Genomic DNA, 13,337 nt, shown 5'->3' on the forward strand with positions numbered 1-13,337 from the left:
GCCACCTGCCCTCCGTGCTCTTCTCAGTGGCCCCAGGGGGACTTTCCCAGCCACATTCTTCTCTGTCCCTTCTCCACTCACAACCCGGTGGACCCTTTTCTCCAGAAAGACACACACTCTATAAATTCCCATCCATGGTACCTCTAAACTGTGGGCTTACTCTGGGCTGCCCGCTCTTCCAAGGGCTCCAGCGTCCTGTCGTACCTGAGGTACAGTTACGAGCACCTGCTTTGTCCGGAGGCAGCCACACAGGACGTGGACCCGGACTCTTACTCAGGGGAGCTGAGGTTAAACGCAGGCCCAGAAAGTCAGCCCCACATCCTGCCCCCCTTTCAGACCCTGGCGGCCAGGACCCCACTGCCCTCTCTAGGACACCCTGCCATCAAAGCCTCGCAGCCAGCCCGCACCCCCACCTCCTGTCTACAGAGCCCTGCCCCAGCGTTCTCCCTCCGCTCCGACAGCAGCCCTCCCGGAACTCCAGCACGAGACACACAAAGGAACCACTCCTTCCTCCTTTAGCCTTTCCTGCCACCGGGCCCCCACCTCTCCCAGCTTAGAGATCTCCCCCCCAAGGCCTTGCTGGGCCATCACCCCAAGTCCGAGGCACCTCTGCGGGTCCACGGCACGTGCTGCCCCCAGCCCCGTGCAGTCCCGCTCAGCTTCCCGTAGAGAAGGTGGGACCTAGGTGTGTGCACCTGGCATGATACACCTGGCCTAGAGTGGACGTCAGTGTTCTCTCAACTTAGATGGTCCCTCAGAAGGGAAAAAGAGGGCGGCGAGCTGGATGGTGGGGTGTGTGAAGGAGCGAGGAGACACGGGGACAGAGATGATGGTGGGAACCCAGAGTGGAGGAGAGCAAGTCCAACCAGAAGCCCAGGAGAGTCCCAGAGCGCAGGATGGCAGAGGAGCCTGGGGTCAGGCAAGGGTGCAGGTGGTGGGGGAGAGAGAGCCAGAGCCCCACAAAGGGGTGGGGGTGGCCGGCAGACCTGGAGGAAGGGGACACCAAGCACGTGCAGGGCAGACGGCAGGGCCAGAACACACAAGCCTGCGGCCCACCTTGATCTCTGGGGCGGTGCTGAACTGCGGAGGTCCGTTGAGCAGGGCGCCAGCTGCCTTGGCCTCGCTGAAGCTGGGTGTCGGGGAGCTGGGAGGGTTCACAGGAAGTGGCACCAGGAGGCTGGGTCCCCCTGTGTTGTTCCCTGAGCATGGAGCCACACCTCCAGCCCCTGCTGGGGCTGCCGCACTGGGTTCCTTCCTGGGAAGGAGAGAAGGGGACAGGGCTCAGAGGACGGACTGGAGGACGTGGTGATCAGGGGACGAATCAGGCCTCTGCCTGTACAACGGTCCATGGAAGGGGAGCATGAGGAAGGTCAACGTTCCACCCACAGAACGGACGCCTCAGGCAGATGGACGCAGGGCAGATGCCGAGCGCCGAGCCTGGTGGTGAGGCAGACCCAGGAAGCAGGTCTTCCCTACGTCCCTCGGAGGTCACAGTCTCTCTTGGGGCAAGCTGAGAAACAGGGACCAACTGGAAAGGTCTGACCTGGGATCTGGAGAGGCAGCTGAGGGGAGACAGGTACGCCTGGGGCAGGTCACGGGAAAGAGGAATGTTTAGAACATTCCAAAGGGTAAAGCTAGGGGGCTGATGCATACAATGTCCTGGGTGGAAAAAAGTGGGGACACGACACCTGACCAGTGGGAGGAGGCCAGACACTCACGAGGTGCTGGGAGGTGGGTTGTGGGGGCCCGACGGGGGGCCCAGAGCCTGGCTGCTGGCGCTGTTGCCCCCACTGCTGCTGAGAGCCACCTCCGCCGGGCTGTCTGCCACCACAGAGCTGTAACCTGGGGCAGGAAGAGGGAATGAAAACGGGCCGAGCACCCCAGGGCCCCCCAAGCCCCTGCAGTGCCCTCGCTCACTGGTGGCGCCGTTCTGCTTGCCAGCGCCTCCGCTGCTGTTACTGCCACCTCCGCCGCTGCCGCCGCCGCCTCCCCCACCCCCACCAGGCTGGACGCTGGGGGGCCGGGGCTGGGCGGTGCTGGACCCGCTGGGAGCTGGCGGGGCCACGGCCTGGGCGTAGGGGGCAGGGGTGCCTGCACTGTGGCTGGGAGCTGGGCTGGCCTTGGGGCCCAGGGCACTTGTGGGCGCTGCTGGGGCGGAGGCCCCATTGTTGCCAGGGGTGGTGCTGAGGGCAGAGGCGGCAGGCGGGGGGCCGGGCGGGTAGCTGGGTGGCACAGCCGGGGACTGAGGGTGCTGGTTGCTGTGGACAGGCTTGGAGCCGTTTTTGGCTGGAGACTGCGGGTGGGAGAGAAGACGGTCAGGACCCAGTGGGCCAGCAGGTCTGCTGAGCCTCCCACACGTGCACCCCACACGCGCACCCCACACGCTCCTGCCACCACCTCCCCTCCCCCAAGACGGGCTCACTGTCTTCGCAGGACCTGGCTGCCCCCAGCTGTCCCCTCCCCTTGACCTGACCCTCAAAGCTTCAATCCCACCACCTAAAAACACTCAGGTGCATTCCAGCCCACACCCAGCTTCCCACATCCTGCGTGGGCACCTCCCTGTGATGTCCCATAGGGGTCTTGTCAGGGACAGAAACTCATTGGATGTCAGGGACGTAGGTAACTATGTCCTCACATGAGATTAGCTGAAACCAGCTAATAATCCAAGAGGAGAAGGAAAAATAGCCTAAAATTGCCCGGTAGTTCTGAATGTTACTTAAACGGTCACAAAGGCAACTGCAGGGGCAGCTGATGACCACCACCCCCAGAAAGCGGGAGGGACACGCCCCCGGCACCGCCTGCCTGACGGCCCCCTGGCACCTCGCACTCGCTACACACCAAGGGGTCCTGAGACCAACTCCTCCCCGGCCCCAGGTGCTCGCCTGGGTCCCACAGCAGCCCCCTCAGTGCCCTCCCAGCAGCTGCTGACACCCTGGTTCGAGCAGCAGAGCTTCCTAAAGCGTGCTCCTGTCCTGGGGGGCACTCCCAGGTCACACCCACCTGGCTGACTTCGCTATCTGTTGAGCGTCCCCTCTTCTTGTCGTCTTCAGAGTTTTCCTGAAGTGGGAGAGATGCAGTCGGAAACCTGTGTGACCTCTAGGGCCCCGACAGAGACGCCAATCTCTGAGGCCCCAGGGCCGCTGTGGTGCCTATGCCCTGAGCCTCACCAGGGGACCCAGGGTCCCTGTCTCCTGGGAGCCAGCACCACCTGCCAGCCGCTCACGGACCCAGGAGCCTGCTCTCCTTCGGAATCCACCCCTTGATCCCTACCTGAGCCGCCGCGCTGCCCAGCCCTCGCCGCACGCCCAGGACCCACGCGCAGCCCTCGCTGGCCCTTAGGGCCCGGACCCAGGATACCTAGACCCTGTTTCCTCAGTTCCCCTCCCACAGGCCGCCTCCTCACCGTGGTGCAGTTGGCCGGGCTGGGCGGGATGGGAGAGCTGGAGGTGGTCGAGGTGGGTGTGCTGCTTGACTGGTTGAAGATCTCATCCTCCATGTGACTGTGGCTGGGGGGGGAGGTGGCGACCAGCGCCTGTGCTGTGGGGGCAGGGAGGGGCATGCTGAACAGGCTCGGACGCCGCCCACCCGGCCCTCACTGCCCCACGCCCGCAGGCCAACCCAGGGCCTCACGAATGTCCTCGAGGTCCAGGTCGTCATAGAGGAACTCGTTCTCCTCGAAGTCGGGGTCCTGGGACGAGTCGACGTAGTACTCCACGTCGTCCTTGATCTTGCGGATGGCATCGACGAGGATGGAGTCGTTGTCCAGCATGCGCAGGATGGTCTCCAGCATGCGCACGTGGTAGCGGTGCTTCTCGATGTGCCGCTTCAGGCCCTCGATCCGGTCCTGCTTCTGCTGGCGAGCCCAGGGCCAGGCTCAGGGGCTGCAGGGCACCTGCCCGGGCCCCTCCTGCCCCCACAGAACCTGTCCTCAGTCCCCGACCCCTGTAGACGCCCAGAGGCTCCACTCCAGCCCCTCCTGGCGTGGGCAGTGTGGAGTCTGCCCCCTCCCCCCGCCCCCGGCCCCTCAAGGACCCCCAGCTCCTGCCCAGACATCCCGGGAAAGCTCTAGAGGACCAGAAAGCCCCATGCCTCCTACAGCATGGCCCTCTCCGCAGCTCCCCTGACAGCCCAGATTTCAAAACTGCAGCCCACCCAACTGCATCTCACTCTAATGACAGGAGTGACAATGCCCGTTTACAGGGAGCCATCATCCTTGTCCTCACAACACCCCACCCTAGCTCCTGGGCTCTCCAGGCACCTCCCCTGCCCAAGGCCTAAATCCCCCACCCTGCCACAAGGACCTAGTGCATCTCTCCTCCAGGCTCGGCTTCCAAAACCCCCCCCGAGTCTCAGACGCCCAGATTGGGCACATCTCCCACTGCTGCCTGCCCCCAGACCCAGCTCTCCATCCCCTGTGTTTCCTGTGCCAATAAGTACATGTGCTTTGCATCCCCCTAAACCCACACCCTACAACCCTGGAGTTTTGGCATCTGGGTCCCTAGATCTGGCTTTGCCCCAAGACTGCTTTTCTAAGCCCAAATGAGCCTCGCCTCTCCCTACTGCCTCAGGACTTGGGCCTTCTCAGAGCTAGGAGGCCATGGCTTCAGCTCTCGGACCTCCCCACCCTGTGTGGCCATCCGCTCTCGCCTCGTCTGCAACCCCAGCAGAACCCAGCATGTTCCCCCAACCTGCTCCTCCTTTCCACGGTGCCACTGTTTACCGAAGCTGGACCCCTGAGAGTGGCTCACCAACATACACAGACCACCCCCAATGGCTGCTAAAGCCCCCCATTCACCAGCCCATCTCTGTCCCCCGGGCGCAGGGTCCCCCCACTCACATCCTTGTCACCCTTCTTCTTGCGTGTCTGCACGGACAGGGACTCCACTTCACTCTCAAACTGGTCCACCTGCATGTTCAGGGTGTCGATGGTGTTCTGGGAGAGGGAAGGGAAAAGCAGATGGTCAGCCAGCGTCCCCACGGATGCCAGGGGATCGTTGCCCCGAGGTCCCCTCCTCCTCTCTTCCCTGACTCACTGTGAGCCACTGGCCAACCTCCTCCTTCTCCTTCTGGGCAGGGTCCACCTTCTGTGCCAGGCCCAGGCCCTCCTTGCTGTAGGCTTTAGTCTTGGTCTCTCGCTCCACAACTTTGAACCGTTCCATTTGCTGTGGACAGCGCAGTTGGCAGGGGGTCCCAGCCCATTGCCTCTCCCCTTCCCCGGGGCGGAGAAACCTTCCTCTTCCAGGGACTTCTGGGGACCCGGGAACCGGCCTCCTCCCACCTGTCAGGTGCCAGACTCTGGGCTCCTACCGTCTCAATGAGCTTGCGGTTGTCTACGAGCTGCCTCTTGTCCTTGATTTCGTTGGACGCTACCCATGTCTTGATCTGGTCCCTCAGCCGCTGCAGGTGGGGGAAAAGCGAAGACAGTCACACTGCCTCAGGACCTGGGCACCGAGGCCGCCAACCCCCTCCTCCCTCTGCCCTTGGGATGCGGGAATCCAGACCCCTAGTCCCCTCACTTGAAGCTTCTTAATCTCCTTCTTTAGGTCAGCCTCATACTTTTCTTTCTGGTTCGCGTTGGCTGCATTGTGGAGCTGAGGGATGAAGAGAACCCAGGCGTTAGTGTGGGACCTGGGGCCCTTGGGCCCACTCCAGCAGTAAAGCCCCAGTCTCTCGGGTCTGGGAACTCTGGGAACACCCCCACCCCCAATCCATCTCAGCTGCTTCTTAGGTCCTCAGCACCTGGACCCACAACCCCTCACTCTGGCTGGCCTATACCCAGAGACCCTGAACCTCTTCCTATGCTCTCCTCCCTGGAGACCCAGGTTTTTAGGACCCCAGGCCCTGTACCTTCTGCCAAATATCTTCAAACTGTTCCACGCCTTCGGACACCTTCTTGAGGCAGCGATCAATCTCACCTGGCCGGGGAGGAGAAAGGCAGTTAGCACCTGCCAAGGCAGCAGGCGTCCAAGGAGGAGTTCTGAGCACAGTGAGCATGTGGCCACACAGGCAGCGGGCGAGGAACGCAGTACCTTGGAGTTTGCGCTTGTCCGCCATCTTCCCTGCCCTACAGACGCGCTCTCTTCATACTCTCTTGGAGACGGACGCTGCTGAGAGGGAAGGAAGGGACATGCATTTATTCCCTGGCTGGTCCAAACACAGAGGCGTGACTGAGGAACAGGAGGGTACGTGGGATGGTAAAGGGAAGACGCATTTACTATCTGATGACAGAGAGGAGACCAAGTTCTACTTATGCTGCCCCGACAGCCCAGCACAGGGGTCTGAATGCTCCGGAAGTTAACTGAAACAAGGAAACATGTACTTTTTCCCAGGAAGTGGGAAATTCCCAGAGCGTGGAACACCGTCTCCCCAGATGACACTCCAGACGTTTTAGAGCAGGAAGAAGTCAAGCAGCCCATGGCTGAGTGCTGGGGATGAAGGCCCACAGAGGGGCACATAGTGACTAGAATCCTAACACTAGAGAGGGGACCGCTCAGACAGGTCAGACGATGAAGTCTGCGGGGAGAAGAGCCAGATGCTGTCTGTGTGTAAGAACTGTAGGGGATGGAGGGGGAACAGTGGGAGATGGGAAATGCCTGGAATCGTGAAGAGCTAAACCCACCCATCATGTCAGGGCTGGGTCTCAAGCAGAAGAGGGCTGTACACCACCAAGTCTGTTCCATGGCAGAGTCGTTAAAACACAGGAGACAACCCAACCCAAAGACACTGACACCAAGAATTAGACATGAGGGGGCAGAAGGCGTCACCCCAGAGAGGGCCAGGAGAGTGAAAGGGGACCTCAGCCCTGAGGGAGTCATCTGTGAACACGCAGGAGGTGCGTATCAGATGCGATGGTAACGCAGATGCAGAGAAATATAAACCACCAGGACACGTGCCCAATACTTAGAGAGAGGGGCATCCTCACCCTAAAAGTATATGCAACGCAGAGGAGACTGGGTTCAAAGGGGAGTCACCAGGACTCTGGCCAAGGGGGAAGCCACAACTTAGGATCTGACACCAAGACTGGGGGAGCTCCAGAAGCCTTGCAGAGGTGCTATGCCAAGGGGACTCATGCACTGCCTGAGGTCACCCCCCAGAGAGGGGGCCTCTATGAAAAGCATGGCTCCCTGAGGCCCAGGGCAGGGTGCCCCAGAGCTGCTCTAACTCCAGGGAGGACTAAGAGCCTCAAGCCACAGGGAGGTCGCACCAACAGGGTCCCACCCACGGGGAAGGAAAAGTCTCAAAAACAGTCCTGTCCAACAACACTTTCTACAACAGAAACGTTCCCTCCCTGTGCTGCGCCCCTGAACGCTGAAAATGTGGCTCGTGCACGAAACAGTGCAATTCTTCATTTTTATTTCCATTATTGCACTACGCGTGGCTAGCAGCTACCGGTGGACAGTGTATAAGAGCACGCTGGAGGAGGACCAGAGGCCCCGAGGCTGTGTGTACCCGCACCCTCACAGGGGTCCATTCTGGACAGTGGGGAGCGGGTGTGACACCTTAGACTGGAGGGAGCATACATCTCCACAAAGGGCCAACCAAAAGAACAGCTCCACCCTCGGCCCAGGGCCAGCTGACACACCAAGGTGGGGCCCAATCCCCACACAAGGAAGATCCCAGCTTCAGGAAGGAGAGGCAGGCAGAAAAAGGATCTAGCAGACGGTGGCACAGAGGGGACGCGAACTGAAACCGGGGAAGAGCCTTTGGCCTGGGAGCTCGGGAGAGGGCCAGGACCCCAACACAGAAACGCCTCTTACTGCCCAGGGGCAGGGACAGGGATGCGACACAAGGGCTTGCACTGCCTGCCTCCAGCCCAGAGAGGGAGGACATGAGACACACCACACCAAGGTGTCAGGACACCCAGCTCGGTGGAGGAGGTGATGGCCCCAAAAGGGGAACAGACTGTGGAAGCAACAAGTCCTGAAGGAGTCAGAAACACAGTGCCAGGCGAACAAAAGCCCTGGTCCAGGGAGGTGAGGTCTCAGACCCGCAAAGTGGGAAACAGCTCAGGCCCGGAGAGGACAACACTGGATCTGTGGGAGGCACCATGGGCCCGGGGTACGTGCACCCTCTAGACAAGCTGGGTGCTACAGCGGGCAGGAGCCTCGCTGCAGAGGCAGCAGCCCCTCCCTCTGAAGAAAGACCCCCCTCCAGCAAAGGACCAGACAGAAAGGTGGAGCTTGAGCCTTTAGGTGCAGGTGCCACCACAGAAAAGCCCCATTCTTAAAGAGCTGGGAGCCCCCACTGCTCCTGGGGGGATCCACCAAGATCCTCCAGGGAAAAGGAACCACAGTAGGCCCACTTGGAGACAGGGGGCATCACAGGCATCCAAGAGCTTGCACACTCACGGCAAGGGGTCTCAAACGGAACTGAGGAACCAGGGAACCTTGGCCCAGGAGGCTTCACCAAAAGTCTCATCCCCTCAAGGAGCACATTCTGGGGGTGGGTAAGCAGTGTGCCAGACCCACAGGAGCCAACAGCCATTTCAATGAGGGACCAAACTAATAAAGGACAGCCCCCCAAACCTCAGCTCAGCGAACACGACGCAGTCAGAGAGAGGTCTGACGGAGACCAGGGCAGGAGGGTAGAAGGCTCAGTCCTGGGAACTAACACCAGGTGGTCCTAATCCTGGGGGCTGTCACCGGCCCCTACGAAGAGGCCTCGTGCCATGGCCAAGGAGCTCTGGCCCACTGGGAAGGGATGCTGGAGGACAATCCCTAACCCAGGAGGCTGCTGACACTGCCACACAAAGCACCTGACACTCTGGAAGAGGGACGTGTGAGGGCCTGGGGTGGAGACAGTTGTCTCCCCACTGGGAGGCCCAACACCAAGGATGGGGGACTGGGAACCCCAACTTTGTCCTCCGCAAGGTGACAACGGTGGGGTCTGTCCATCAAATCTCAGGCACCTCACACCCCCTCAGCTGAGAGGGTAGAAGCCTTAGAGCCACACAGGGAGACCACGCAAGAAGAAAACAGAAGCATTAGCCCTGGGCACCTACACCTGACAGGGGCCAATGCCAAGAAGGGCAGGAACCCTGTGCCTGGGGGAGACAACCCGGAAAGTTGCCTTACCCTGGAGGAGAAAGCGCACCCCAGCCAGCAAAGTCCACATGGCACAGTACAGGAACCTCAGATCTAGGAGGCCTTACGCTCCCAGGGGTTCCAACTGCGTGGGAGTGGGGACGTGTGAGCCCTAGACTCACCACGGATGCCGAGGGGGCGGGCCCGTGCCTTCTGGAAGGAGGACGCCCCCAGGAAGGGCTGATGTAAACGGGGGCACGTTCCTGGCAGCGGGAGGAGGTGTCAGCACACCCACACCCACAGGGCAGGGGCGTCGTCAGGGGGAGGCAGGGGTGCTTGCACGGCCCACGCTGGAGACTGTCTGCAACACGGAGCGGGCAGGAGCTGTACGGGGTGTCCCTGAGACCCAGGGGAGCTAAGGGGCCCAGCACAGCGCTCGTGAAGTGGGAGTGACATCACCCGGACGGCAGATAGCCCGCGTCCAGAGGCGGGCCCGCACCCCGAGGGGGCAGCGCGGGGGCAGCCCTGCCCGCCCCGAAGACGCAGGGCCCTGGGCCCCGACTTTCCGCTGCAGGGCAAACTTTGGCAGAGGCTTGCAGGCGACGACGGGCCTGGCCCCGGGGGAGGTGGGGGGACGGAGACCCCCGCCCCGCCTGCGGGCCTGACGCCCACGGGGCGCTGCAGTCAAGCGGGGGGCCGGCGCCCCAGCCGCCCGCACCGACGCGGAGAGAGGCGGCCCCGCGCGCCCGCACCTCCGCGGGGGGCACCCCCAGCGCCGCCGCGGGGCGCGGAGGGAAGGACGGCGGCGGGCGCCGGGGCCGCCCCTGCCGGGAGCCCGCGCGGGGAGCCGGGGGCCGGGGACGGCCATGTCGCGACAGGCGGCGGTGTCGCCGGGGCGGGCGGCGGCGGGAAGGGCGGCGGTGGCGCCGGGGGAGGAGGGGAAGGGGTCCGGCCCAGTTGAGCCTGACGCTCTCACCACAGGAGCTGGCGCCGCCGCTGAGGAGCGTATCGCGACAGGCGGGGGAGGCGAGCGCCCGCCGCCTTTTTCTCGCGCCCCGGGCCCGGGCGCTATCGCGATAGCGGCGCGAAGCGGAAGTGGGGTGGGGGGAAGTGGGCCCGGGGTTGTTCTGACGACGGGGTCGGGGCTCAAGGGAGGCCGCGGCGTCTGCCGATGGCTCCGCGGAAGCTGACCGGGCCCGGTCCAAGATGGCGGCGGCGGAGGAGGCCTCCCCTCCTCTCTTCTCGTCTCTGGCGCCGACCCGCCCCCGAATATAGGCCTATGATTGCTCCTGCGGCATGTCGCTCTTGCCCCTCGGGCGCGCCCTATTGGTCCTTGGCAGGGATGCAGCCAGCCTCCTCTCGCCGATTGGGCAATCCCTCCAAGGCGCGGCGTTCGATAGGCCTCCCGCGCAGGCTGCTCGGATTGGTTCAGGTTTTCTTCCCCGCTCCTCCTCCTCTCCGCCTCAGGACACAACACGCCAGCGCGAGGGCCCGTACGTCAATCACGAGGCCACTGTCGTGCTGATTGGATACACCCTCTCCCTTCTCCTTAAACTAATTGGCCAGGGGGAGGAGCTAGGCTGATCAGGGGCGGGAAGTCGTTCGTCAAGTTTAGAGCCGTTTTTAATTGGTTGTGAAGGGATATTCTGCCCTGAAGCCATTGGTTGGGTCCGGAAGTGGGTGGGGAAAGCGGAGGAAGGCATGGAGCGTGGGCGTTAGAGGCCGCACACCTAATGAGAGGCGGACAGGTGCTCTCAGAGCGGGGGCCGAGCCGACGTCGCCTGCCAATCAAAGCAGCCCTGGGAGGAGCCGTCCCCTCGTTGGCCGTGCCAGGTGTCGTTCACCGCGGTGGGTCCAGAGGCGCAGCGAGGGGGCGGCACCGGCCTGTGGAGCGTGTGAAACGGGGCGTAGCAAGTGGGCTCGGCCCCGGGGCGCAGCCTCCAGCGTCCCTCGTGTCCGGCTGCGTCGTGTTCCTGCACCTGCCTGTGTTTGGCACATGTCTGGGACTCGGTCTTGTTGGAGGGAGGGAGGAGGCAGTGGACAGCGCCCCCAGTCACTGGCCCCTCGCACGCCCACGGGGTGGGGGGAGGGATGCGCGGAGTTTCCGTCGTGCCTCCGCCTGGTCCCGCGGCGGTGGGACAGCAGCTCTCCCCTGCACGTCCGCTTCTCCGGCGCTGTGACGACGCTGTCCCCTCCCGCTCTCGCTTTGTCACGTCTGCCGTCATTCTCGTCATGATTCCAGTCTGCCCTTCCGGAGTTGGCATCCGCAGAAGACAGTGACTGTTTGCTGAATGAATGAGTGAATGAATGAGTGAATGCGAGGGATGACTTGTGGTTGACGACTCTGGTGCTTTCACGAACCACGAGGCATTTGCCCAGGGCCAGACGGTCAAGATGGGAAGGTGGAGCAAAGCAAGGCAAATCCAGGGAAGATGCAAGTGAGAGCTGCATCCGAATCGCCTGGCAAGGAAGGGAAAGGGTTGTAAAAGCGCGGCGTTCGTAGGTCCACAGACCCGGGGCGTGAAGCCTGGAGGTGACTTTGACACACTTCCTGCGTGATCCCCACGCTCACTGGGGTTGGGAGACTCACTGATCTAGAGCCGCGCTCCTCCAAGTGCGGGCCCTGGATGGGGCAGTGCCGCTCAGACATCCGGCAACCATTTGAACATTTGTTAAAATGCAGAATCTGATTCAGGAGGTCCCAGGTTCTGCTTGTTTGACAAGTTCCCAGGTGATGCTGACGCCCCACAGTTGGCACTTTGAGTAACAAGGACTCAGAGCAATGGTTCTCAAACCTGGCTGCACATTAGAATCACCTGGGTGGCTTGAAAGAAAAAACCCAGCTACTCAGGTTTTTTAACCTAGACCACTGAAATCTGAATTTCTAGGATGGGAATCAGTAATTTTTAAACCTAATGAGACGATTCCAACATGCAGCTCATCTGATAGAGAATTTTCTAGAAGTGGTTCTCAAAGTGAGGTCTCAATCAGCAGCCGAAACATCACCTGGAAACCTACTAGAAACGCACTTTTGAGTTCCCACGCTAGACTAACTGAAGCAGAACCCCTGGGCCCTGCAACCCTGGTTTTAACAAGCCACCCAGGTAATTCTGAAGCATACTAAGCTTTGAGCATCTCTGTTCTAAGACTATGCAGGACTACAGCAGGAGGTGAGTCAGATCCTTTCCTGACTCCGGCCAGGGAGGGGGAGGTTCTGACGAGTGGCCAACAGAGCGCCCTTCCCAGGCAGACCCATCGGCAGAGATCAGCCAAGTTCGTCACTTTTCAACAGGGCTGACCTAAAGTCTCAGGGATAAAGTTGGGGAAACCGAGTTCAGTGACCTGGGGTAATGTGGCCATTAGAAGGAATCTCCCAGGTGCTGCAAACTCTGACGTGAGGGGAGAGATTCAGGGCTGCTGAGGTCCACAGAGCAAGCCCTGAACTGAGACACACTTGGAGCAAGTATGGCAGGAGTGGCCCAGAAAGAGGAACAGAGAGGGAGATCTCAGACAGGACTCAGCCAGCCAGAGCCCCAGGGAGAAAGAGTGAACTGGAGGGTGGGAGACCGGCAGAGGTCGGAGACATCACCTTCCTACAGGGCGGGTTGTGCACCCAACTCCTGGGTAGCTAAGAGGGGCGCTGACTGGCCTCACAGGTCACTGACCAGGGCTCCCTCCCCAGTGCGCTAGAGTATAGTACGTGGGCCCCCAGGTGGTGTTTTCCTTCACTAGCACTTGCAGGGGAGCCCCTGGGACTGTCCCTGCCTACAGCCTGGTCCCTGCCTACAGGCCACGTGCCCCTCAGCCTGCACCTTTCAGCCAAAGTGAAGGGGACCTTGGCTGAGCCCAGTTCCAGGACAGACTGAGCTGGCAGGACCTCTTACAACACTGCGTCCCTGCCAGCAGGGAGGTCAGCTCGGCCCCATCAGGGCTTGGCACAGCAGGGCGGGCAGGGAGTACCCCACAAACACTGGACCCTGACAGGGAACCCAATGCTAAGAACCTTCTGGTAACCTTTCACATCCTCCCAGGTGGCCCGTGGTGTTACGGGTGGAGGCTTGGAAAGGCAAGGCCACTCACCTGACACCACAGACGCCCAGGTTGGCCTGTTCGCAAAGCTGGGGCTTTCAGCAGCCACATCACTTGGGTGACGTTCTCCAGGTGGGCTGGAGACAGAGAGGCCTCTTCTCTTCCTGGGATCCATGACAGGGAAGCGAAAGGCCAGGGATGGGCCTAGACACCACCTGGATCGGGAGCCCAAGCTCTGCGCCCCCAAACCCCACAGCTCTGACTCCTCGTCACATGTCTTTGACA

The 13,337-nt window shown here is 61.6% G+C and overlaps 2 protein-coding genes across 3 annotated transcripts in view; both read right to left on the bottom strand.

The window, feature by feature from the left end:
- Nucleotides 1–10,251, bottom strand: part of CNOT3 (CCR4-NOT transcription complex subunit 3) — a 15,001-nt gene extending 4,750 nt beyond the window's left edge. Inside the window, exons 1-13 of the mRNA XM_040633885.1 lie at nucleotides 10,000–10,251; nucleotides 6,030–6,107; nucleotides 5,848–5,915; nucleotides 5,517–5,591; nucleotides 5,308–5,397; nucleotides 5,034–5,162; nucleotides 4,838–4,933; nucleotides 3,631–3,850; nucleotides 3,404–3,537; nucleotides 3,001–3,057; nucleotides 1,918–2,293; nucleotides 1,719–1,842; nucleotides 1,057–1,255 (exon numbers count right to left, since the gene is read on the bottom strand). Of these exons, the coding sequence (XP_040489819.1) occupies nucleotides 1,057–1,255; nucleotides 1,719–1,842; nucleotides 1,918–2,293; nucleotides 3,001–3,057; nucleotides 3,404–3,537; nucleotides 3,631–3,850; nucleotides 4,838–4,933; nucleotides 5,034–5,162; nucleotides 5,308–5,397; nucleotides 5,517–5,591; nucleotides 5,848–5,915; nucleotides 6,030–6,054 (1,593 nt within the window). The 5' untranslated portion in view covers nucleotides 6,055–6,107; nucleotides 10,000–10,251. The remainder of the gene's footprint in view (nucleotides 1–1,056; nucleotides 1,256–1,718; nucleotides 1,843–1,917; nucleotides 2,294–3,000; nucleotides 3,058–3,403; nucleotides 3,538–3,630; nucleotides 3,851–4,837; nucleotides 4,934–5,033; nucleotides 5,163–5,307; nucleotides 5,398–5,516; nucleotides 5,592–5,847; nucleotides 5,916–6,029; nucleotides 6,108–9,999) is intronic.
- A 377-nt stretch (nucleotides 10,252–10,628) lies between these two features.
- Nucleotides 10,629–13,233, bottom strand: LOC103672876. Of its 2 annotated transcripts, none has more exons than XM_008701570.2 (2): nucleotides 13,104–13,233; nucleotides 10,629–11,310 (listed from the first exon to the last, which is right to left on the bottom strand). In XM_008701570.2, exons 1-2 carry the CDS (start codon nucleotides 13,225–13,227, stop codon nucleotides 10,778–10,780), a joined length of 657 nt encoding a protein of 218 aa, XP_008699792.2. In that variant the 5' UTR covers nucleotides 13,228–13,233; the 3' UTR covers nucleotides 10,629–10,777. The 2 variants fall into 2 exon arrangements, with proteins under 2 accessions (XP_008699792.2, XP_008699791.2); XM_008701569.2 differs by having other exon boundaries at nucleotides 10,629–11,483.
- Between the last annotated feature and the right edge of the window lie 104 nt (nucleotides 13,234–13,337).

Source organism: Ursus maritimus, unplaced genomic scaffold, assembly GCF_017311325.1.
Source record: "Ursus maritimus isolate PB19 unplaced genomic scaffold, ASM1731132v1 scaffold_19, whole genome shotgun sequence".
NCBI lineage: Eukaryota > Metazoa > Chordata > Mammalia > Carnivora > Ursidae > Ursus > Ursus maritimus.